The sequence below is a fragment of the Sparus aurata genome, chromosome 19 (genome assembly GCF_900880675.1).
Source record: "Sparus aurata chromosome 19, fSpaAur1.1, whole genome shotgun sequence".
In the NCBI taxonomy this organism is placed as follows: Eukaryota; Metazoa; Chordata; class Actinopteri; order Spariformes; family Sparidae; genus Sparus; species Sparus aurata.
This window is the reverse complement of record NC_044205.1, coordinates 23,934,195-23,957,412: the sequence shown is the minus strand read 5'-3', so window position 1 is coordinate 23,957,412 and position 23,218 is coordinate 23,934,195. Positions and strand designations below refer to the sequence as shown.

Sequence of the window (23,218 nt, the reverse complement as noted above, 5' to 3'; positions counted from 1 at the left end):
ACAATAGCAGAGCTGCAGAGTCTAAAGGGAAACTAAATTGAAGGGGAAAGAAAAGAAAAGACATGTTGGAAAAGTCCTTGATGCACACAAGAGACCGGGTTATTGGGAGGAACCTGATTAGAGCAGCGGAGTCTGTTTACATGCTCGACAATAAACTCATTTAAAAACATGTAATTTCATGCAGCCGGTCAGCGATTGATTTCTTTCACAACTCACCTCACCGTCGAGCTTTCTCGTCAAAATGAGGTTTCATAAATCAGGTTATTGCAGAAAGCAGAGAATAACCAACCCGCCTAAGTGCATGTGACCACACCACTGTATTGATCTGAGTCAAGGATGTCAGAACGCAGCACGCTCTGACCCAAATCGGTGAAGCGCGTTTGATCTTTAAGACTTTTCCAGCCGGGTGGAGGTTGATGCCGTCGCCAGTAGAAAAGCCTGGACACATTAAATTGGCATTAAAATACATATTTACCTAAAATTTTTCAATGAGCACCCAAAACAATGAGCCCAACCAGTGCCTTTCATAACTGCAAAGAATAAATCAATCCCAAAATGTTTCCACACATTGAATGTCCTCAGTCATACAGTCTTCTCAATATGGCTTATTGTTCCATGCATTGATGATGAAAGAGGCTCTATCTCACAATGTTCTTGGATCTTTGCCTTTAACCGGAACCGTGCCGAAAGTTAATGGGGTCCATTCTGGGCCGAGACTCATCGTCCATCCAAGTTTCGTGGAAATCAGTTGAGTTGTTTTTTTGTCATCCAGCTGACAAACCAACCAAGAAACAAACGGACATGGAGGTAAAACAAAAGAGCGTTGTGAAGCTCAAAGGAATATATGCACCGTTTTAAAGACGCTTCTTCCCAATTGTTAGCACTTTCGGGCCCCAGTGCATGACGTGACGGTGTAATCACACGGTCGGACCACAACGAAAACCGTCTTCGAAGCGTGGCGCTCTTCCTGGGGGGCTCGGGGAAGACTCATTTCGATCACTTCTGTTCAGACTTAAAGGTCGGCTTATTGAAAGTTTTCCGCTCCAGCATCTCATTATGAAATAAACGTTAATTGCACAGTGCAATGGATTTAGAAACCATCAGTGTTTACATCGGCTCCCTGTTAACCTCGCTTTGTCTGTACAATCCTGTCCTCCGCCGGGCACGAAACCCCCTGGGAAAAAGAAAGGTTAAACCCAACTGCTGATCAATATCAATTATAGACTGAATGACTGAATATATTCTTGTCTGTCCTTTGTTGTTATTTCCGACTAAGGAAAACAGAAAAACGGCACCCAGCTGTCTTTGCAAACAGCGGCGCCAACCACGGCACCACTCGGAGAAAAAGCCAAAGCTGACTTCTTACAGCAGCTCAGTCAGTTCTGTTAATTAAAGCAAAGTCTCGAGCAAGACGTCAACAAGCGATACAATTCTTTCTGACGTTACATGACAGTCAAAATCTAACTGAACGCAGCCCGAGGGGGGCGAAAAGAAGAAGAGAAGAAAGAGGTTTTTATGTTATCCACCCTTGTCGTCTAATTTATCAGAGCAACCTCGATCGCCTCGGGGCAGGAAGCATTGTTAATCCAGCCTCCCTGCCTCAACACTTGTCACTCATCTTGATGAGTTTGAGATGACATATCACCCGAGGCTGAGGCGATCAGCATCCATGAAGACGCGAGCGCGGCGGCGGAGGCAGGAGGAGCAGATGGTGAAAACTACAACATCTGCAGCACAACGTTGAAGTCCTAGATTTTTTTTAATTGGGCCTCGTCTGCGGCGCGTTGAGCTCAGATTTTTCTTTTTTGCTCCTGAATCCCAAATCCTTTAACTACAAGCTATTGTATACATGAAAGAAAATCCATTTGTCCACATGCACCTACACTCTTAAAATAAACCTTCGTATATATTATTAATGTGATAAAGCTGCATACGAAGGCTTTGATTTGAAAATAATTATCTCTACCTGCGAGTCCGCGGGAGTCTTTGTTGTCTCTCTTTGTGCGTCTCCTCCGCGTACACAGACTCATTTAAAGCACATCATTGTCAGCGCCGTGACGTAAAATAGGATGAACTTTACGACGAAAACAAAAAGCCCAGGCTCACACACATTCCTCTCTGGAAAGCAAGCGCTTTCATCGCGTCCTGTGCCCTTTTTCCCCCGTCGGCTGTCCACCTGTTCGGCCCTCTCGAGCAAATACCTCATCGGTAGCCGTAGAGACGAGGCCGCAAACATCTTGAAATAGCCTCTCATTACAGGCACCTGACCGTCTTGACTTCGCAGATTAATTAGCACATGCAAAAACAGATCAGATTACGAGCCCAAACATCCTGCGTCGCCGCGTTCACCTCAAGTCAATGAATACTTGTTGTTGCCCTTTCGCCTGTTTTCCAATCTCCGTCTCGCAGCTGCAGTCGGTACGATCTACTGATGCAGCTCCTTCTGTCAATTTACATTACTGGCAAAGAAGGCCGCTGGAATTAAACAGAACAATTAGCCGACTTCACTCGCAGATAAACATCCCGCGCTACAGCATAAGATTAGCCGCGCGTACGAATGTTTCACGCGTATCCGCCACAATCTCCGCAATCTGTCGAAAAATCAAAAGTTGCAGGCGTTTGAATCAATTCCACAACCTTCAGCTGGCAAAACTACTTTTAATGTTAGGGTAATGTTTGATAATCGATTCAGGAGATTGGGTTTAATGGATTCAGTCCGCTACGCGTCCCCACTCGACCTAGAGACGCCAGCGGCTGCCGTCGCTTCTTTTTTTTTTTCTTACCCTTATCTCCATGCGTCCAGGCGTCTTTTCCTGTATTTCATGGAAGGTTTATGAATTATGGCACAGATCCATTTCTGGTAAATCAGGATGAAGAGGAATGAGGCGGCGAGAATAGTTGAAAATAAGCTTTAAATTCCTCCAACAAGAAGATATACTGGTATAAAATAATATACACGTGTTAACTTTGTATTATGACATAAAAAACTGGAGTCAGAGATTGAAAGTTATCTTTAATTTAATCAGTTAAAGGTTATTTAGGTAGGAAAGTTATTTAAGTTATTTAACGACTGGGAATGAGACTCAAAGGTAATCAATAAATTGGACCTTTTAAGCTAAAAATTAGACATTGATTGTTACACACCAGCAACGATTTAACTCCACTCCATGAATTAAAAGTTACCTGAGTGTCTTTTTTTAAGGTTTCCCAACACATCCTGTTTGTATCCTCGAGGACAGAAACCTTTGACAAGATTGTGAATGAAATTACACAATCTTGTGGATCGGCCATCGCCATCTTTGGTTTTTATTTTGGAGCCACAAGTGACCGCACAGCACCTGGACGAGAGGGTGGAGGTGGGGAGGACATCCTGATTGGACCGAGGGGACGTCTTGGTAGCGACACTCGAAATCACACGCTGCTTTATCGTCTGATTTTCTCTAACAAGGACCAAAACTCACAATCATGCTGTGATGAAGGAGACTGGATGACTTGTTTCCTGAAACCGTGTTCATTAAAGTGTTCTGGGTGATTTAAATACATGTCAGTGAGATTCTGTATTTATGGTCACGTAACTATTTTACACATCCAGGTTACGTCACTGCAGCAGATGTTCTGATGGACCGGGCTGAAAACAATGACGTATATAACTTGATTATGCATTACAGGGTTGATGTCATTCAAGCACCGTTACACAAAAAGACCAGGCCGACCAAAAAAAAAAAAAAAAAAAAGATCCGAATTGTTAAACAGCCATTCAGTCAGTCTGTCAATCAATTAGGGTCGGTCAAAAGAATCGATCAGTCAGCCAACCAATAAACCAGTCGTTCAGTCGGGCTGTCAATCAGCCAACCAGTCAGCTGTGAAACACCCTGAACCTCCATCAGTTACAGAAAGCACAAATAATCCTTTATCTAATTTAAGAGCCTTTTATCCTTCATTTACCTTTCGTCCTTAATCACACAGAACATTAAACACAAGCTGCACGTCGACCAGTTGTTCTTTTAACCAACCAACAAACAACACACCTTCCAGCTTCAATTTAGCAAAATAATTACATTTTTTTAATGTTCTAATCTTTTACTGAAATCGGCACAATGTGTCCATAAATCCGCATATCAGTCTCAAAAAGGTGGGAGAGAACGAGAATCAATTTATTTGTGAAAATGTCAGGGTTTAGCCTTGCGAGAGGAGCCGCGACGTCACGCTCAGATCTGAAACGAGGCCGCTTGTCACTGTGATTCCTTTTGATTCTCACTTTCAAGTTGAAGCTTCAATGATTTTCTTTGAATTTCAACAAAAGGTTTGTCTTTTTCTGTAAGAGTGAATCTTTTCTTGAATTCTTAGCTCTGAGACGTGGGAAAATCACTTCAGGAACGTACTTGCTGCGGTGTTGCTGTTATCATTTCATGGATCTCAACTGTATTTATCTTTATGTATGCTGTGGCTGATTTTGTTCCTCTAGCAGGGAGAGCAAAAGTTCAAAACCTTGAAAACGCTTTGAACTTATTCGATAAAGAGCGTGAGGAAAACCAACCTTGTTGTTGACTTGAGAAATCTGACTACTATCAAAGCATAACGATTAAAATGAGATATATTTAATGACAGATATTAATCCTTGGAGAGACAAAAGTGCAGGGAAAGTGTCCTATAATAATAAAAATATCCTGGATTTTTTTATTTTATGAACACTGGCTCCATTTTTAATGAAGCAAATTGAATTAAATTAGCTTCATTTTGTCGTATTAATAATTCATCCCCCACCGGAGGTGTAAGAGTGCATCTGTTGGCAAGGTTACACGCGAAATCAAAGGATAAGACGCGGCGTTACGAGAGCGAGGGGGGAGCAACATGTGTGCGCACATGTGCATTACCTGCATAATAAGTGTAAAAAGGCCTATTGTTTTGAACTGCTCTCATCAGAGGTGGACATTCTGTTTATACGACTCAGACATATGCTGACGCTTTCCCGACGAGTGGCTACTTGTGGAGAATAATGCAGACCCGTTTCTTTACATCCAGCCGCGCACGATGCATTACAATACTAAAGGGGATTTATGTAACTATTTCCTGTTATTTACACGAATGAATCACTTTCTTGATTAACACATGTGAGTGGATTGTAGAACATGAGACTGTGGACAATGTGATTTGATGCTTAATTTGTGAAAGATTTTACATGACAAATCCAAAGGATGTTACTTAACGCAGGCTCTCGAGGGGCCTTCGTATGCTCCGCTAACATTAGCATAGCAATGGCGGCCGCTTACGTAAACGAAGATCTTGCGCAACACAGAAGCTCCACAGAAACTGCGATTGCAAACATCCAAATCACAAAAAAGCTGCTGTTTTTGGATAAAGGTGCGATGGTGAAAGCATTTTAGTGGTAAATCTCGTTTTGCAGGGCTAACATAAGACATCATCGCCATGTTGTTTTTTGTGATGCCGACTGAATTTGTGAACTCATCCTTTAACCTCACAAGACTAACAACAGTCTTCCTCTCACCTTTAACTGCAAAGGAAGTTTCAGATCTAAACGTGACAGCTTCTGTTTTCTGCCGCAAAATAACCAAAAACTCCCATTTTTGGGACTAAATGCGTCCGTGTGTTGGAATACGAAGGATCAGGAACGACACGATCACTAGAATAAAGACAGCCGAGCCGATACCACTGATCCCCATCCTGTTGTCAGGTATCTTAATTACATTCCCTCATCTGACACCAAGAGGCGACACGATCAGCCAATAAATCATTATCTAACCCGCATCTAAAGAAGTGATTTGGCTACATGGAGTATTTTTAAACCTCAGGCCGTCACATCGGTGTGTCCTGTCCTGAGGGACGAGGACTGACCCGTCCTATCGGCCGCATCATGGATTCTCTCTACTGCCGACAAAAGTAATCAGGGATTCCTTTTAATTAAATGTGTGTACACTACAGAGGGCTTTCCTCTGGTGAGAAGAGGAGTCTCGAGCGCTGCATGCACCTGTCACAGCCTTTAAAATCAGTTCTTCTGAGATCATTTGAGATACTTTATGTCGACCAAAGCAATAAATAACGATGGTGGATGTGTGGTATTCATGTCCAGAGCGTTTTAGCCACAAACATTTTGTTATGCGATACTATCAATGATGTCTGGACTTATACTAAGGTGCTGTTGTTCTTAAATCAGTTATTTTCTCTATGAGGTCTGGATTTACAGTGAGGCGTTGTTCTTAAATCAGTTATTTTCTCTATGAGGTCTGGATTTACAGTGAGGCGTTGTTCTTAAATCAGTTATTTTCTCTATGAAGTCTGGACTTGCAGTAAAGCGCTGTTGCTCTTAAATTAGATTTGTTCTCCCTGGAGTCTGGACTTACAGTAAAGTGCAGTAAGATGTAGTTGCCCCTAAATAATATGATTTTGCTCTGGAGTCTGGACTTTTTCTACGTCGCAGTAAGATGCTGATGTTGCACAGAAATGTCTTGTTTTCTCCTCTGAAGTCTGGACTTACAGTGAGGTGTTGTTACTCTTAAATCAGTTGTTTTCTTTATGGAGTCTGGACTTACAGTGAGGTGTAGTAAGGTGTGGTTGCTACACCACGCACCTGTCACAGCCTTTAAGTCACTGGGCTCAGTTGAAATATTCTATCTCGACCAAAACAAGTGAATCATGAAGACAGAGGTGTGATATTAACTTCCCTTTCCGCCACAGGCATCTTTGTTATGCAATACTTTCTTCGCTGGCCTGATGGTGGGCTTGAGGTTGTTACACATGCGTGCTCACACACACTCACACACCTCCTCATGTTGAGGGTTTGTGTCCCCCAGCGCGTTAAAAGGCGCTGTGGGTGATAAAAGCTCAGTCGCACTTCGCGCTAAGCCGAAAAGGAGCGCACCTCTCCGGACCGGGAGCGCACGGCGAGAAGGGGGGCGGATCTAACGCGACCCCGGCATCTGCTGTGTGAATCCTCATTCACTCTCCAGGCAGCTCTCTGGGACTGTAAAGCCATCTCAGACATCTTTCTTTACTTGTCTTTCTTTCTTTCTTTCTTTCTTCTTCTTCACCAATGCGCTCGCGGTGCCACAGCGCGCTCCCCCGTGCCCCCCTCGCTCCTCCAGATGGGCTGACCGGATGAGAAGCACCGAGACCGGATGGTCGGTGCAAACTTCGGGCCGGTGCAAACTTCGCGACTCAGCCCGGTATGATCGTGTGCAACGTGAGCCTGAGCTGCGCGCACTGTCCCGAGGGAGGCACAGCGGCGACGTACGAAGAGGTGTCCGGCTCTCTCCCTCCTCAGACCCTGAGCCCGAGGGGGCACCTGGTGGTGGCGGTGTGCCTCGGCTTCATCGGCACCTTCGGGTTCCTCAGTAACTTCCTGGTGCTCGCGCTGTTCTGCAGGTACCGGGCTCTGCGCACGCCCATGAACCTCCTGCTGGTGAGCATCTCTGCCAGCGACCTGCTGGTCAGCGTGCTGGGCACCCCGTTCAGCTTCGCGGCCAGCACCCAGGGGCGGTGGCTGATCGGGCGCGCTGGGTGCGTCTGGTACGGGTTCGTTAACGCGTGTTTAGGTGAGCTGATGATTTTTTTTATTCTATCTATGTGTCACCGGTGAGCTGCCGACCTAGAGGAACACCTCTTTAAATTTAATCTGCCTGCTTATTCTGATCATTGATCATTCACCACCTATTAATTTATGATTTTCTTGACATATTGACTTTAAAATGTGGCTGAAAGTGAGAATATTGTATCCAGTCTGTCCTCTTGTCAGTGTGATCATGCGCGTTTGTGCAAAAACGGCCCCAGCAGCAAAAATCTGCTGCATTTCATCAGCTGCTCATCCTTGAGTAGGAATTTAAACATGAAAATCGATTACATTTAGTGAGTGTTGATCAATCCTGAAATAGACTCGAGTACAGACGTCTCCTCTCCTTCACTCACAGCTTCATCATCCATCCCACTTTTACTGCCCTCTTGAGAAGTGTTGTGTCCCCTTCAATCGGTTATTTTCTCTCTTGAGTCTGGAATTGTGCAGTAAAATGTAGTAAGGTGATGTTGCTTTTAAATTGACTTTTTTCTCCATCGAGTCTGAGCTTTTAGTCAAGTGTTGTTGCTCTTAAAACAGTTGTTACAGTTGTTTTCTTGCTAGAGTCTGGACTTGCAGTGAAGTGTTATTCTTAAATCGGTCATTTTCTCTATGGAGTCTGGTTGTAATTGGGAGTTGTTCTTAAATCGGTTGTTTTCTCTCTGGAGTCTGGTTGTAGTCAGGAGTTGCGCTTAAATTGGTTATTTTCTCTCTGGAGTCTGGTTGTAGTTGGGAGTTCCTCTTAAATTGGTTGTTTTCTCTCTGGAGTCTGGTTGTAGTCAGGAGTTGCGCTTAAATTGGTTATTTTCTCTCTGGAGTCTGGTTGTAGTTGGGAGTTCCTCTTAAATTGGTTGTTTTCTCTCTGGAGTCTGGTTGTAGTTAGGAGTCGCTCTTAAATCGGTTATTTTCTCTCTGGAGTCTGGTTGTAGTTAAAAGTCACACTTAAATCGGTTATTTTCTCTCTGGAGTCTGGTTGTAGTTAAAAGTTGCACTTAAATCGGTTATTTTCTCTCTGGAGTCTGGACTGATAGTAAGGTATAGTCAGGTGTTGTTGCTCTTGAATTAGTTGTTTTCTCTATGAAGTCTGGAGCTTAGGTAATCAGCCAAATTTCACATTTAAATCCCAAACTTCTTTGCTTATTTCCACCGCTAACAGTTAAAAAAAGAAAAAGAAAAAATACGGATTATAACACTTCTTCTACCACCTTCTCTGAGTGTAATTTCAGACATTGCCTTCTTTTCTCATCATATTAATTTTAAATCTAGGGGAAAGTGCAAAAATGACCCAAAAAGATTTTATTAGCGCCAAAATTTATGTGATGAAAATAGACAAAATTTAGGGTTTTTCAGGATTAGCAGCATCGCAGACTCCTTTATGTCCGATTTACTCTCCTTTACCTGATTTTAACCACATTTTCTCGCTTTAACAGCTTTCAAGAAAATCATAGACCTCACTCAAATCATATGATTAAGATCCTGATTTCTTCTGCCATTCTGCAGTTAATTAAAACCCTATTAAGTGGTGAAGGTAACGTGCTGTTGACCGCCGATAACGTTCAGCTGTGCTATAAGCTCGCGAACTGAATTTCCTTTGGGGGACATAAATAATATGACAGTGTGATGTGTCATAATTCAGATACGGTCCCAGAGGTAACTTTGGAGGGAGGATGCAGGAGAGATGAACTCTAAAAAACACGGAAAAAGCATTTCTGATTGTATTACATAATGAATCTGCTCTTGTTATAGGCTCTTATCTTGATCCTTAGAGGTTACGTCTGTTTACAAGAGCTCTTCACCAGTGCTGGATCAAACATGTGACCTTTCAGCTTCAGCACGATCACTTGAATCACTAATGTCACCCTTTTCTCGGTGACTGGGGTCATGATTTTCGAGCCACTGGTGTGAAGAAAAACCAGAGGAGAGAGATGATGATTGAGGGGAATTCCTGCTCCTCTTGCTCTCTCTGAATTTAGATGCTTTCTCTCTTCGTACCTCTGTGAATTACCGCAGATATAAGTAAATATATCAGTCGGAAACAGACTTAAGGACAGATGTTACCAAACACCTCTTCATCATCTCGCTCTATTACTTTTACTGCCCACTGGAGCAGCGTTGTTGCTCTTAAAGCTTTTGCTTTCCCTCTAGAGCTTTTTGGGCTTTAACTGAGGTGGTGTTGCTCTTAAATCAGTTGTTTTCTCTATGGAGTCTGGACTTACAGTACGATGTTGTAGCTCCTAAGTTGTTTATTTTCTCTCTGGAGTCTGGACTTGAACTGAGGTGTTGTTTGCTCTTAAATCGGTTACTTTTTTCTCTGGAGCCTGGACTTGCAGTTTGGTGTCATTGTTGGTGCTTTGAAATGAGGTGTTTTTGTCTGTGGAGTCTGGACTTGCAGCAAGATGTCATTGCAATCATTCTAAAATCAGTTGTCTCCCTCTAGAGTTTCGACTTGCGCTGTGTTGTAGTTGACTTACAGTAAGATGTTGTGGCTCTTAAGTTGTTTGTTTTTGCTTTGGAGTCTGGACATGCGCTGAGTTTATGTTTTTCTTAAAGCAGTTGTTTTCTCTATGAAGTCTGGTCTGGCATGCAGGTGGTGTTGCTCTTAATCAGTTATTTACTCCCTAGATTCAGGACTCATAGTAAAGTGCATTAAGATGTAAGATGCTGTTGACAGAAAATGCAAGAAGGAGTTTTTATTGTTGCTTCTAATTCAGTAGTTTCCCCTTAGAGTTTGGACTTTGACTGAGTGGTTGTTCCTCTTAAATCCCTTGTTTTCTCTATGGAGTCTGGAGTTACAGTAAGATGTTGTGGCTCCTTAGGTTTTTATTTTCTCTCTGGGGTTTGGACATGCGCTGATTTGCAAATCACCTGCTTTCTCACTGGAGTCAGTACTTACAATAAAGTGCAGTGAGTAAGGTGTTCTTAAATCAATTGTTTCCTCTATGGAGCCTGGACTTGCAGTGAGTTGTTATTGCTCTTAAATTTGTTATTTTCTCTATGGACTCTGGACTTACAGCATGGCGTTGGTGCTCTTAAATCAGCTGTTTCCTCTATGGAGTGTGGACTTGCAGTGAGTTGTTATTGCTCTTAAATTTGTTGTTTTCTCTATGGACTCTGGACTTATAGTAAGGCGGTGTTGCTCTTAAATCAGTTGTTTCCTCTATGGAGTCTGGACTTGCAAGAATGTTTCATCTTCATTGATTTAATTTGTTTTCTCTCTGGAGTCCAGACCATTTGACCTGGACTTTGTTCTTATTTTCTCATTTTCTCCCCATCAAGATGAAGGATTCTGACTAAATCCCCCCAAAACTCCACTATACAGCTACTGACAGGGTCAACAGCTCTCCAATACAAACCAACAAACTTTCCAAAGAAGAAACAACAGTCACTCCGTAATGATACACGGCCAATTTATAAATCTGATTGGAAGTTTTCCCACAACCTGAAAATCTTCTGTGATGAATTTTGCACAGTGTTTCTCTACTGGTGCTTGTTAGAAGTTAGCTGTAGAATAAACAAGCAGTAACCAACAGCATCCAAACTGTACGTGAGCGGATCAAAGGCTCACTGCTGAAAGAGACCTGAGTGAGATGCTTTAGAGATGTAATTGTGTGGCTGGGTTGGTCGTTAGCTTTTTTTCTAAAAGTATGGAGTGCAGAGATGGGCACCCTAGCATCAAAGATTTATGCGAGGTGTTAATGATTGATGACAGTTTGGTCAGAATCGATCAAGATGGTGAAAAAACTGGAAGAAATCGGAGCCTCAGGGTAGAAAATGCCCAGAAATAACCTACAGTGGAGCTTCAGGTTAACTCACATTGTATTCTGGCGGATGGAAAGCTGTACAGGTGTTTAAAGTAATTAATATAGTATAGAAAAATATTACAGTGACAGGGACAAAACTGATTTTAGTTCTTTATTTCCTTATTTACATTAACTTTGTGCTTATATAATAGTCAAAAACAAGTGCTGAGGTGTAAAAACAACCTATTCAAAGGTCCAAAACACATAAAACTACATAAACTTGCATATTTTCCAGATTTAGGGCTTAAAAAACTGATATAAACTATATACTACTGGACTTGAAATCTGATTGGCTACATGATGCATCAATCAGCTGGTGGCTGGCGAGTAGGTGGCTCACACAGAGGAGAAAGAAGAGAGAGTGGGTCACATGTCTGCACGATTACTCATTGGCTGTTGTGGGCTCTAGGGCGGGCATAGATGCTCCTTTCTGCTAAAATGAGCTGTCAATCAAATGGCTGTGAACTCAGGGCCTCCTTTGTAGAAGGATGACGTGAAATGAGGACGTTTTTTGATGGATAAAACACTTGTTGTTGCCAGTTTGACCTTCGATTAATTGATTTGTCGCTCAACAGAAAAGTAATCTTGACGGTTGTTAGTTTGTTGAGTCCTGAGTGAATGGAAAAAGTCACCTTGTGTGGAAGTGTGATGCGGATACATGCAGTCGTAGGTTTGAACTCTGCAGAGTTCAAATGAGTCTGAAGTGGAAAAAATTGCTGCCCGAGGACAAGATTTAGCTCGAACTGCATCCCTTCTTCAGAGTGGATATTTAGCTACAGTATCTTTGTATTAAGTGCATTAAAATTATGCAGTTGCTCGGGAAATGTTGGCTTCCCAGTGTGCCTTTGTTGATAAGTGGAATAATGAGAAAGGCGGTTAAGTGCATAAAGTACATTTGTCTTGTTCAGCAGCGTCTGATTGAGACTTTTATACAACGACACGATGAGAAGTGTTCCCAGCTGTGCTGAGGGCGACATCAATAATGACTTAACGTTTGTTAAAAAAAAAAAAAAAGGAAATAGAAAAAAATTACCTATTTTTATGACATCAAATTTTTCCAGCAGTTTCTGACGTCATTTCGAATGATAGTTAATTAAATTAACATGACCTGGATCAGGATAAGCAGCGTGAAATAGACGGATTAACCCATTAATAAGGATTTATTAATTTAAGTTTATTCATGCATATGCTAAAATCAGAATCCACGATGAGATGATCGGCTCGTTGAAAAAAGCCTCCTGCACACACGTTCTTCTTTAATGGTATATCAAGGCAGATGGATTCAAAAAGATAACAGAATTAAAAAAGATTGAAGAGTAAACTAAAACCTTGGATTGGAGGAAAAAACACACATATAAGAGAAAATGGAATATTAACTCATAAAATTGCAAGAAACAAGCATCAAACATTTTCTGAGTGTAACGTAAAAACTTCCAATAAAAAACTTGGAGAAATATTATTTTCTTCCTGTTTATTTCTCTTTTTGATTTTGGCAATTTTGCCATTTTCCCCTGTATTTATGAAATTCACAAATCATCCTCAAATTATATAGTTATTCCCTTGAAATTATATATTAAAATCCAATATAAGCAGCACCGTCCTGTCATTTTAAGCCCGGTTGTTTGTTTTATAACAGTGTTTGACTATATTTAAAGATAATTTAATCATTATTATACATATCCTAAATCAAACATTGAAAAAAATCTTAAAACTGTATTTTATTTGCAGAACATTACTGTGTTTTTACAAATTAGTATCTGTTATTTTACAGTATTTTTTGTCGCCCCCTGCTGCCAAAAATATTACCGTTCTTTTGTGATTATTATTTTAACGTGTTTTTTAATATATTTCATCAGACTTTTTAGGTTATGCGTGTAAAGTCACCTGATAGCCGGCAGTCACATACAAAACAATAAAACAAATTACGTCACTTTCTGTGTGTTAAATATTTGAAACTTTTATGAATGAATTTTTAATTTTTATGACTTTTTCATACCCTCTGAGGCCGCTGGAGATACCCTGCTATATCAGAAATTCTCCATAGAAAGCATTGCTGTAGAAAAAGCTACTCAAACACAGCAACAGAAGTAAATGTAATCCATTACTTCCAGTAGTTACTTACCAATATCTGCTCATGAATACACATCACTCTGTTCAGTCAGTCTGTGCAGAGATACCTGTGTCACTTACAGGCCTCATAAAACACAAATGAATCTCTCAGGTTGACAGGACTGACGCGAAAACACAACTGAGACGTCTCGTTTCACCGTCTGCCTTCGAGACAGAATCCAGTTCGTTTGTTAATTCCCTAATGAAGCATCATCCGCCCCGCTGCAAATTACCCAGACTGCATCAGAGCTACTGTACCGTGCGGTCGGAGACTGTTAGGGGAGATTGTAATCAAGCCTCATCAGGTCACTGGAATAAGATCTTTCCTCATGAAGTCACAGAGGAGTCTTCCCTCCTCTCACTTTCTCTCTCAGCAGCAGGATGACTGAGAGTAACAGTTATGTAATATCTGAGAACCAGACAGAGGTTTTAGTTTCAGTCGTTTTTGTATTCGTGCGCTCTTTTAGAAGCGGCATAAATAGAAGCAGGAAGGAGAAATCAGGTTATGACATTTAGACTGGAGTTTAACAACCCAGATGCCAGAATAAATGTTGGCAGCGCGTCTGTAAACCACAGATGTGTTCAAACTTCATGTTTTTTTAAGTTTAGTTTTCTATGTTAGGGTGTGATGACACTGTTCTTATGGTCTGGTTAGGTTTAGGCACAAAAACCACTTGGTTAGGGTCCGGAGAAGATTATGTTTTGTCTTAAAATAAACAAGGTTTTGTTAAGTACACCCGGTTTGGACGCCTGGAACATGTGTGGAAACTGTCCTGAGGTGTCCTTAAAAAACACCCACTTGCTTCACATTTTATTAAAAAAGTTGGAACGCAGTCTCGAACTGTGGTCGCTGGCTTGATCCACCATCATCCCCCTTAAATCCATGTAATGTGAAGGTGACATGACAGGTGTTGTAGAAAGGTCGGTATGGTACTTATGACACGTAGAAATGTTAATTGCCACCTTTTTTTTGCCGACAAGTCAACTGGTAAGAAAACGCTCAGAAAACAGTCAAGATGAAGCCCGATTGAATCAAGAAATTTAAGCATATTAGCGTTATTTGAAACTGTTAAAATGTAATCATCTGAAAGTATTTTTGGAGCCGGTGTGCGAGAGCCGCAGCGTTTAATTGACAAGATGACTGATGGCACCTGTGACAAACAAAGAACTTGAACTCCTCCAGGACGAATCCAGCTGAGGAAAAATCAGGTTTCACTAATCCCATAACGTCGTGAGGTTTCAAGCGAAAAAAGAAGAAGTTATCCTGGTTTCTTGTATGTTGAATGTACTCTTCATATGCTGTGCAGCCTTTAGATAATACTTAAAGAAATGGCCTGATGTGGTACAAGAGTTCCTGCAGTTGGATCTGAAACAAGAAAGATAAGAGAGGTAGAAAGTTACAGAGTGAGAGGAAGAAAGAGGAAGAGGGTCGTTCAGATTTAGAAAGGCAGAAAGAAAGAGTTGGAGGGGAAAGAGTGGGATGAGATGGAACAGCAGGGGACAAGGACAGGCGATTAGCTCCTGCGCTGACTCAGACTTTGGACATTTGGTCACCGTAAATCCATTCAGCGCCGCTAAGAAGTTGGCTGACGAGGAATCCGGCCTCAGGTGAAAGAGACATTGAAATGCATGGTGGAGAATCAAAGTGGGCGACGTTTGAATCAAAGCCAACGTTAGGGGACTAATACGTGTCCCCGCATCCCCACCAGGCTCAGAGAGACGACTGTGCAATCATTACAGGGAATGAATGGAAAATCAGCCGCTGTGAGGAGAAGCTGCAGAGCGCCCCTGTTAAACAATCCACAAGAGTTATTTATCCGTGATTGTATAATCCTCCGGTAATTTCGGCGCGTATTTTGTTTGCTCCTCCTGCAGATGTTCAATCAAAAAGCCATCAGCGGTTTGTTGACAACACGGCGATTACACAATGGTGCGGAAACGGGGATTGTTGCGTCGAGATCACTAATGTGGTGATCACAAGTCGACAATTACGCTAAGAAAGAGCTCGTTATTTCAGAACAATAAGAAATATATTTGACATTGGTAGTCTAACTTTTTAAGTGTGTTGGGGCGCCAGCACATAATTAAGGTGCAACCAATAAACACGTTGCGTTAAGTGATTGTCGAAATAACACAAGGATATTGCATCATCTCAATCTAAATTAAAAAAAAGTAAACCTCTACTGTAAATCTCAGATTACTGTGTCCTCAGGTTAGACGTGTTGCCTCGATCAGCTTTGTATTGAACTTTCTTTCTGTTTCTATACTGTAAAGTTGCGCTACAAGATACCGTAAGCACCGTTTAATATATTGGTACTCGGTAGAATTGATGTAATATGTCCGGTACCCCATCCCTAATGTCCACACAATATATATTGTATATTATATATTGTGCATTTGAAACTACAGCACAGGATTTGAAATTTGTTGACCTCTGGTGGTTGTATCAAAAATGCATTAATCGAAGGAGTTTAAACATCTGCTCATAAGGACATTTATTGACTCGGCTGTCTTGTTTTTCTTCAGTATTTCTTTAAAAGTCAGCATAATGAAAACTCCCACGTGATCTGACGTTGTATTATTTTCCCACAGTATGCTCATGAAGCATCTGTTTGACTCCGGGTGGACCTGCGGAGTCTCACCAGCGTGCATCGGTAATGAACGGAGAGGCTCTTACACCCTCTTCATCTACCTGCAAACACGCACCGGTTACGCCGACGCACATACACAATATAATTTCCGTGATTCTCAAGACATCTTTGTAGTTGCCCCTCGACCCATCGTGCGCCCACGGCCGCCCCCAGCCCCCTTACCTGCACCGCCACACCCAAGTCGGCCAATCAGAAACCATCGCTATACATGGAAGTGCTGTGATTGTCCCCTAATCAAAGTCTCTGTCCCTATGCATCTCAGAGGTAAAGTGCCCCTGAAGCAGCACTTTAGGTCGTTCGTGCTGATTAGCCCTGATTTTTAGACTGAGTCACCTCAGCAACAATTCACTGCAACAGGACACAGTCATCGATTAAGCTATTAACACGTCGAGGAAGAGCCGCATGTGGACTCCCCTTCAATGCAAATCAGGGACTCTGTGCGTGTTGGACTCGATGTTTCAAACAGGCTGTCAGCCGCAGACTGCCAAGGGTGTGAGGATAAAAACGGATCTACAGCAAGGATACAGAATCTCGTTGCGGAGGCTCACCGTTTGATCCACTCGACTTACTTTTACAAAGTCTGACTGAGGAAAATGAACAGAGAATTCTTTATTTTGTATAAAAACTAGTGCACTTTTTCCAGTTTCTCACTTCATTAGAGCTACAACAGGAGTCACCTCTCAGGTGATGATGCATCCAGATGCTGAGAGAAACTTTTACACGTCCGTAGATCGGGTAAAGTGAAAAACACGTCAGTCGGCCACAAATACCAGTTTTTCAACCAATTTTGGTGAAAACTGATGTTTAGTTTGCATTATTTAAATACTATATGCACTAGAATGCAAACAAAATGAGTTAAAAGAAGTAAATGTGACGCTGCTGCAGTCAGGTTGATAAACAGGAGTGAAGATAAATATCCTTTTGAATCCCAGAAGTTTAAACGTAATCTCCAAACTGTCCTCTTAAACAGCTCTAGATGAGACACGACTCTCTTCTTCCAGAGGCTCTGATCAGCTGAGCCCCGCGAAAGAAAAACTGTGTATGATTGATTTCATGATTAAGTTAATCTACTGTATTATCATTCGCATTTTTCACCAAAACCTAATTTAAAAAAAAGCCGAAAACTGCAAATAGCAGGCTGCAAGTTTGATTATTTCCACCACTGATTCATCTGAACATATCGAATGAATTTATTATTAAGAAAGCAAATTTTCACATTTAAGAACCTTGTCCCTTAAAATACTTCCGTTTTTTTGCTTGACAAATTGTTTCTGTTGTCCACAAATACCAGTTTATAAAACATATTTAGTGACGGCTGCTGTGTGGTTTGCTTTTCTGTTCTTTTTTTTTAAACCAAATGGACACATAATGCAGAGAAAATGAGGAAAAAAGCAAACGTGGAGAAAAAGATTGTCTGAAGCAAACACACACGTGCAGGAGTTGAAAGAAATTGTGCTTATTCGGTGTTGTTACAAGAAGAAGGTCCAGAGGGAATAGCAGGAAGTCCCTTTGTGGAATTCACGACCGTCAGCTGGTGAACGCCGCTGCCGTCCAAATTAAAAACAACTTCAGTGACAAACCAACAAGCAGAAAATTGACTTCACTGTGGATGTAAAAGCAGCTCGATCACCATCAACCCAGTGAAAGAGAACACAGATGCTTCTGTTTTTGGGGACAAACGGCTCCTAAAAGCTCAAGTGTTGATTCGATTTACGGGATATTACGGCACATTTACTGCCACGTTTCGTTTGTTACCGACCACATGTCTGTGCTTCCCCCTCAGGCCTCGTCTCCATGATCTCCCTCGCCGTCCTCTCCTACGAGCGTTACTGCACCATGATGGCGCCCAACGTCGCCGACGGCAGGGAGTACCGCCCCGTGCTGGGAGGGATCTGCTTCTCCTGGCTCTACTCTGTGGCCTGGACCTTACCTCCGCTGCTGGGCTGGAGCAGATACGGGCCCGAGGGTCCCGGCACCACCTGCTCGGTGGACTGGAAGAGCCAGACGCCGAACAATATCTCCTACGTCGTCTGCCTGTTCACCTTCTGCCTGGTGCTGCCTTTCTGTGTCATTCTCTACTCCTACGGCAAGCTGCTGTACACCATCAGACAGGTGAGGCGACGCGGGGAACAGAATGCGGGCTCTGTTATGAGATAGTTTAAAGGCAGAGAAAGATAGATTTGAGACGAGAGAGCAGAGAGAAAGTGTATTAACACACGCTTCGAGCGCACACCGGCGGCATCACGCTTCCTTATCTGAGACACTAGATCCACCGGATAACAGATCCACTACTGTATGAAAAACCTCCAGCTAGTATGAATGTTCAATCAGGGATGTTGACAAGCGAGGGGGGGGGGGGGGGAGAATATGAATTCATACATTTCAAAGCAGCTGAGAGATGAAGCCCGGCATCAGCTGATCTGAGAAACTCTCCGATCAGGTTTGACATCTCGACAAAGTCGTTTATTAAAGCTGCCAACACCAATTTATTCTTTTCTCTTTGTTCCCTCCCTCGCTGACGGTGACGCACCGAGAGGCCAAACGGACACAAGGAGATTTGTTTTATTATTTGCTGAATGTAATTTACACGTCAGTGCAGCGGGAAGTGGGAACAAGAGCGGTTAAGACACGATTGAATATCTGGATGACGGCTGGAATACAAATCCTGGCAAATTGCTGCTGAACCGGTAAAGATACCGTGTCCGCCTCCGTCACGTAGTCCTAAGAAATCTTCATTTTGGGCGAATGAGGAGCTTTTTAAACTTTAATGACGGCACTTAAACGAGAGCTGAAGGGATTGAGAGGTGAAAGATTGAGAGATGTTTGTAGTTGAAGGCGTGGCTTCACATGTTGCCCAATCAATAGTGTACGTTTTGGTTCAGGTTTGATTTCCCTCTTTGTTTCTCCTCTCACCTGCCTCAAACATTGACTGGATCAAGCTTCTGTTTGAAGAAGAAGGAGAGAAAGTGGACAGAAAGCTGAACTGAGCTCGGTTGAGGAGTCAGTGCAGCCTGCTGTGAGATCCAGCAAGTACAAAAAAAATGCCAAAATTCTTGTTCAGAACAGGTGGCTGGAAGTCAGCGAGTGAGACTGATGACTAAATTATAAAAAGCAGCGATATAGATTTAGTTCTGTGAACTTGTTCTGTACCTGCTGAACTTCGCTTTATTGATATTTTTTTGCTTCAAGCCTGATTTTAAAATGCGACCTTAGTTCATGAGAGCGAGGCTACATTTTAGCGTGAACACGTATTCGACATGGTAACGAAACAGCTTCTTCGCTTCCAAACACAGTGCGTCAATATTTCTGTTGGCCAAACGTCACCGAGCTGAAGTGGAATAAAGACGAACCGTGACCCGCGAATCTGTTGCAGACGACTGGAGATCGCGGCAAAACAGGAAACTGTCATTTCAGTTTCACTGTGCGCTTGTTTTGTGTGTTTTCAAGTGTTCTGCTGCTCCACACCTGCACTGATCTCCTTCATCAGCTCCGTCCCTGTTCCAAAAGTGTTTTTCCGTTCATTACCCGTGCCCGTGTTTCTCCGCCTCCCTCCACCTGCACATCATCCCCTCAGTTAGTTCAGTTTGTATTTAAGTCCAGTCACTCGTTCACACTTTGCCGAGTCATCTGTTGAGTTTGCCTGTTCCAGCTGTCGGCTTTCTCCTGCATGTTTTTCCATCTTAAACTCAAATTTATACGTCAAGGTTTTGTAGGCTGTGTGCGAAGATTTCAAGTTTGAGTACACCACTTTTAAAAAGTTTGGGATTACCTGCCACATCAGCTTGATCTGGCAGTCAGATGGTCGAGGCTCTAACTTTTTAAATTGTCTTGTACATGTAGAGCAAAACACTGTTCGGTGGTTCAAACAGACTGACGGATGAAAAGGCACACAGACACCGCTGGGAAAACAGCTAAATGAGAATATAAGAAATCAGCAGTACCGTGGACTTTAAATCATGTAATAATTCTTTTTTTGGGGTCAGAACTGTTTCAAATACAAAAAAACACATCTGACGTCTGAATTATTCGGTTTCATCTTTGTTGAAAATACTGAAAGGAAAGAAGAAAACATCAATGTAACGGCCGGTGGACTGTGATTAATAGGTAGAATAAAGATAAAAAATAAACTGATTAAAAAAATGTGCATCCACTCACACAACATTGATCTGGTCGGTAGCAAGTCACAATTTTCATTATTACCTCATCAATATTATAAAAGCGTATTTTTGGAGCATAAATTCAAACTCGGAATTGTATTTTAATATTTATAATATTAATGAGGTAATAATACAAACTCATAAATGCTTCATCTTATCTTAACTGAATAAACAAGCTGCTCTCAGAGGACAATAAGGTACCAGAACACTGTTTGAAGCTAAAAAATATGGCAGGGTCCGCCACATGTAAACAAAGTAAAACAATATGAAACTGTGTTGTCCTTTCAGGTCAGTTTGCTTTTTCGGTTTTCGTCAGTGAGGATCTTTATCTTGTGTTCCCTGAACCTACACAGTGCAAGCTGAAAATAGCAGGTATTACGCAGCGGGAGGCAAGAGCAGCAGGTTTTGTCTCACCGGCTGGTGTTAATGACGGGATTACAGACAACTGTCTTCATTTAAACTCCACCGAGGAGCTTCATTATACCTCGCGGCTACAGACCTTCCACACCCACCGTCAGCTAATCACAGGGGAGAGAAACTCTGCATTTAGCCTTGTGTGACTGAGTGTGTGTCTTCATAGTGTGTCAGGTAACATTTTTAAATACCTGCAGCCAAATGTATGAAACTCTGTGTATATATCTGGTGTACGTACGTATGTTCCCGCACGTCTTTTCTTCATGCATCTCAAACATCCTGGAATTTAACGCACAAACCCGAGCACGATCTGTCTGGCCGTCCCCAGGATTTACTGTAAATGGCTTTAAACACACCCCCAATTACCTGTTTTGCATATAAAAGGGGCCAGAATTTAGCTTCGTGTTGAGGAGAAACGTTAGAAGCAGAGACGCAGTAAGTGCGAACTTTAAGTTAATGATTGATCGAACTGACAGACGAAAAGGACTATTATTAGCTGGAGTCTTTATGTTCTGGCTTTAGCAGCGAAATGGAGCAGGTGAAATGTCAGAAAGTGCCAGAATATTTGAGGTCAGAGCCCCGAGCTTTGGAGGAGGTTAAAAAAAAAAAAAAGTGGTCTGATTTCAAGCGAGAGGCCAAGAAGTGCTTCTCTGCACACAATGAGATGATGACCCGCTTGATGAGCGTCCATCATCACGGGCCAAGAAATAAGTACGGTCCTCGGAAAAACTCTCTCTAGCCGAAATTGCACATCGGCAATGTCCTCTCGCAAGCTATTGTGTCACGAGGCACAGCCATTACTCACGGCTACAGCCCTTTCATATATCGTTGGGTACACCTGAGTGATTCTTATTCCCCTATTACACAGGAAAATAATCAATAATAACGTTTTTAAAGTGGTGCATGTAACTGTAGGGGAGTTGCTGTCTTTTAGAGTCTGTGTGGGAGTGTCCTTACAGAGTCATTAAGGACACGGGTGAGCTCTGAGTTTCAGAGTCCTTAGGTGAGCCCAGGTGTGAATATTCTGGACTCACCTAACCTTAGCAACCCACATGAAGGCCGGTTGAGTCAACGAATCACACGTGTCCTTAACGACTCTGTAAGGACACTCCCACGCAGAGCTCAAAAGCCTGCGAGAACAACAGTACGAAGATGTATTTACTTGTTTATATACATACGGATCATTATAATTATAATTGTCATGATGCGTACTGACAAACAAAGTTACATAAAACAGTAAAAACAAGGATAACAACTCATGCATCACACAATAATGTGTGTGTTTGTGTATGTACGACTTCAGTCTTAAGTCCTTGTTATTCTGAAAGTGTAGCTTCTTGTTTTTGCCTGATGATAAATTATCTTTTTGGGGTTTTTTTTTTGGTGGATCTACATGCAAACAGAGTGTATCTAAGAATTAAGGCTCTCCTGAGTGTTTGGTTGCGCGTTGTGTGTCTTCCCCTGGTTAAATGTGTTTGTTCACAGCCATGAATCTCCGTGAGACCTGGATGTTGACGGGTTCATGCTGTTGGCACCAGAATTTAATTTGCCACCCCATTTGCTGGTTCATGTGCCGGCGCCTCTCTGGGTCTCCGCATCCTGTCGTCACACAGAAAGCAGTTTCTCGATTAAACAGTGACGAATATGTTGAAAATAATGAGTCGTTCGATCGAACAGCTCAAGACGCTGCTTGTTTCTTTGGCTTTTGCTCCAAAATAAACTGCTGCTGCTTAACGGACTCTCGTTATGTTTGTTTTAAATTTTTCAGGGATTTTATCTTGAGGTCTGTGTGTTTACGCGTGATTTTATTTCAGTGTGTTCTGTTATTTTCTTTGGCTTTGAAAGATTCTTCGCTCAACTCATGTCGTTTTTAATTAGATTCATTTGACCTGACTTAAAAGAAAAGAAAGTGTGAGGTAGATTGAAATGCCCTCAGTGTCGCAAAATGGAAAAAGAAGATTACACAAATGGTTGGAGGACTTCTTCCTTTTCTCCTCTCCGTATTTGCTGACCCATTTTTCATTGCCCTCTCCTGATTTCCTCCCGGGGTCGCGATTCTCCTGTAATTCCTCACACACCCTTTCGACCTTTTTAGATATCATAACCTGGTTCTGGCACTGTACAACATCCTCGTCAGTGAGGTGGAGAGGAGATTTTCAGATGTCCTGTCCTGTGTCTTATGTAAAGTTTTAAAGGAAAGAGACATTTTGTCAAATCTGCTGCGTCACTCATCATCGAGATTGGTCAGGAGCAAAATCCTCCCCTTGTGTAGCTTTATTATGCTCAACAAAACGATGTTGAACCTGCTGGACATCAACGTGTCAGCAATGCCGTTGTGAACACGTGAACTGCTGAGAATCTCACCGATGGAGAGATGGCCCTGAATAAAACTGGGCAGTAGAGAGACATATCTTTGGAAACAGAAAAGAAAGAAAACAGAAAAAGGGCTGCGGTTTTCTGTTGGGCCTACAACACCCATAATGCACTGCACCTCACCAGACCAATTATGTGCTGTCTGGATAA

At 42.2% G+C, this 23,218-nt stretch overlaps 1 protein-coding gene across 1 annotated transcript in view; it reads left to right on the top strand.

Annotated features, from left to right (window-relative positions):
- The first annotated feature begins 6,788 nt into the window (after positions 1-6,788).
- tmtopsb (teleost multiple tissue opsin b) overlaps positions 6,789-23,218 on the top strand; it is a 38,211-nt gene continuing 21,781 nt past the window's right edge. Inside the window, exons 1-2 of the mRNA XM_030397713.1 lie at positions 6,789-7,550; positions 17,908-18,236. Coding sequence (XP_030253573.1) covers positions 7,184-7,550; positions 17,908-18,236 — 696 coding nt within the window. The 5' untranslated portion in view covers positions 6,789-7,183. The remainder of the gene's footprint in view (positions 7,551-17,907; positions 18,237-23,218) is intronic.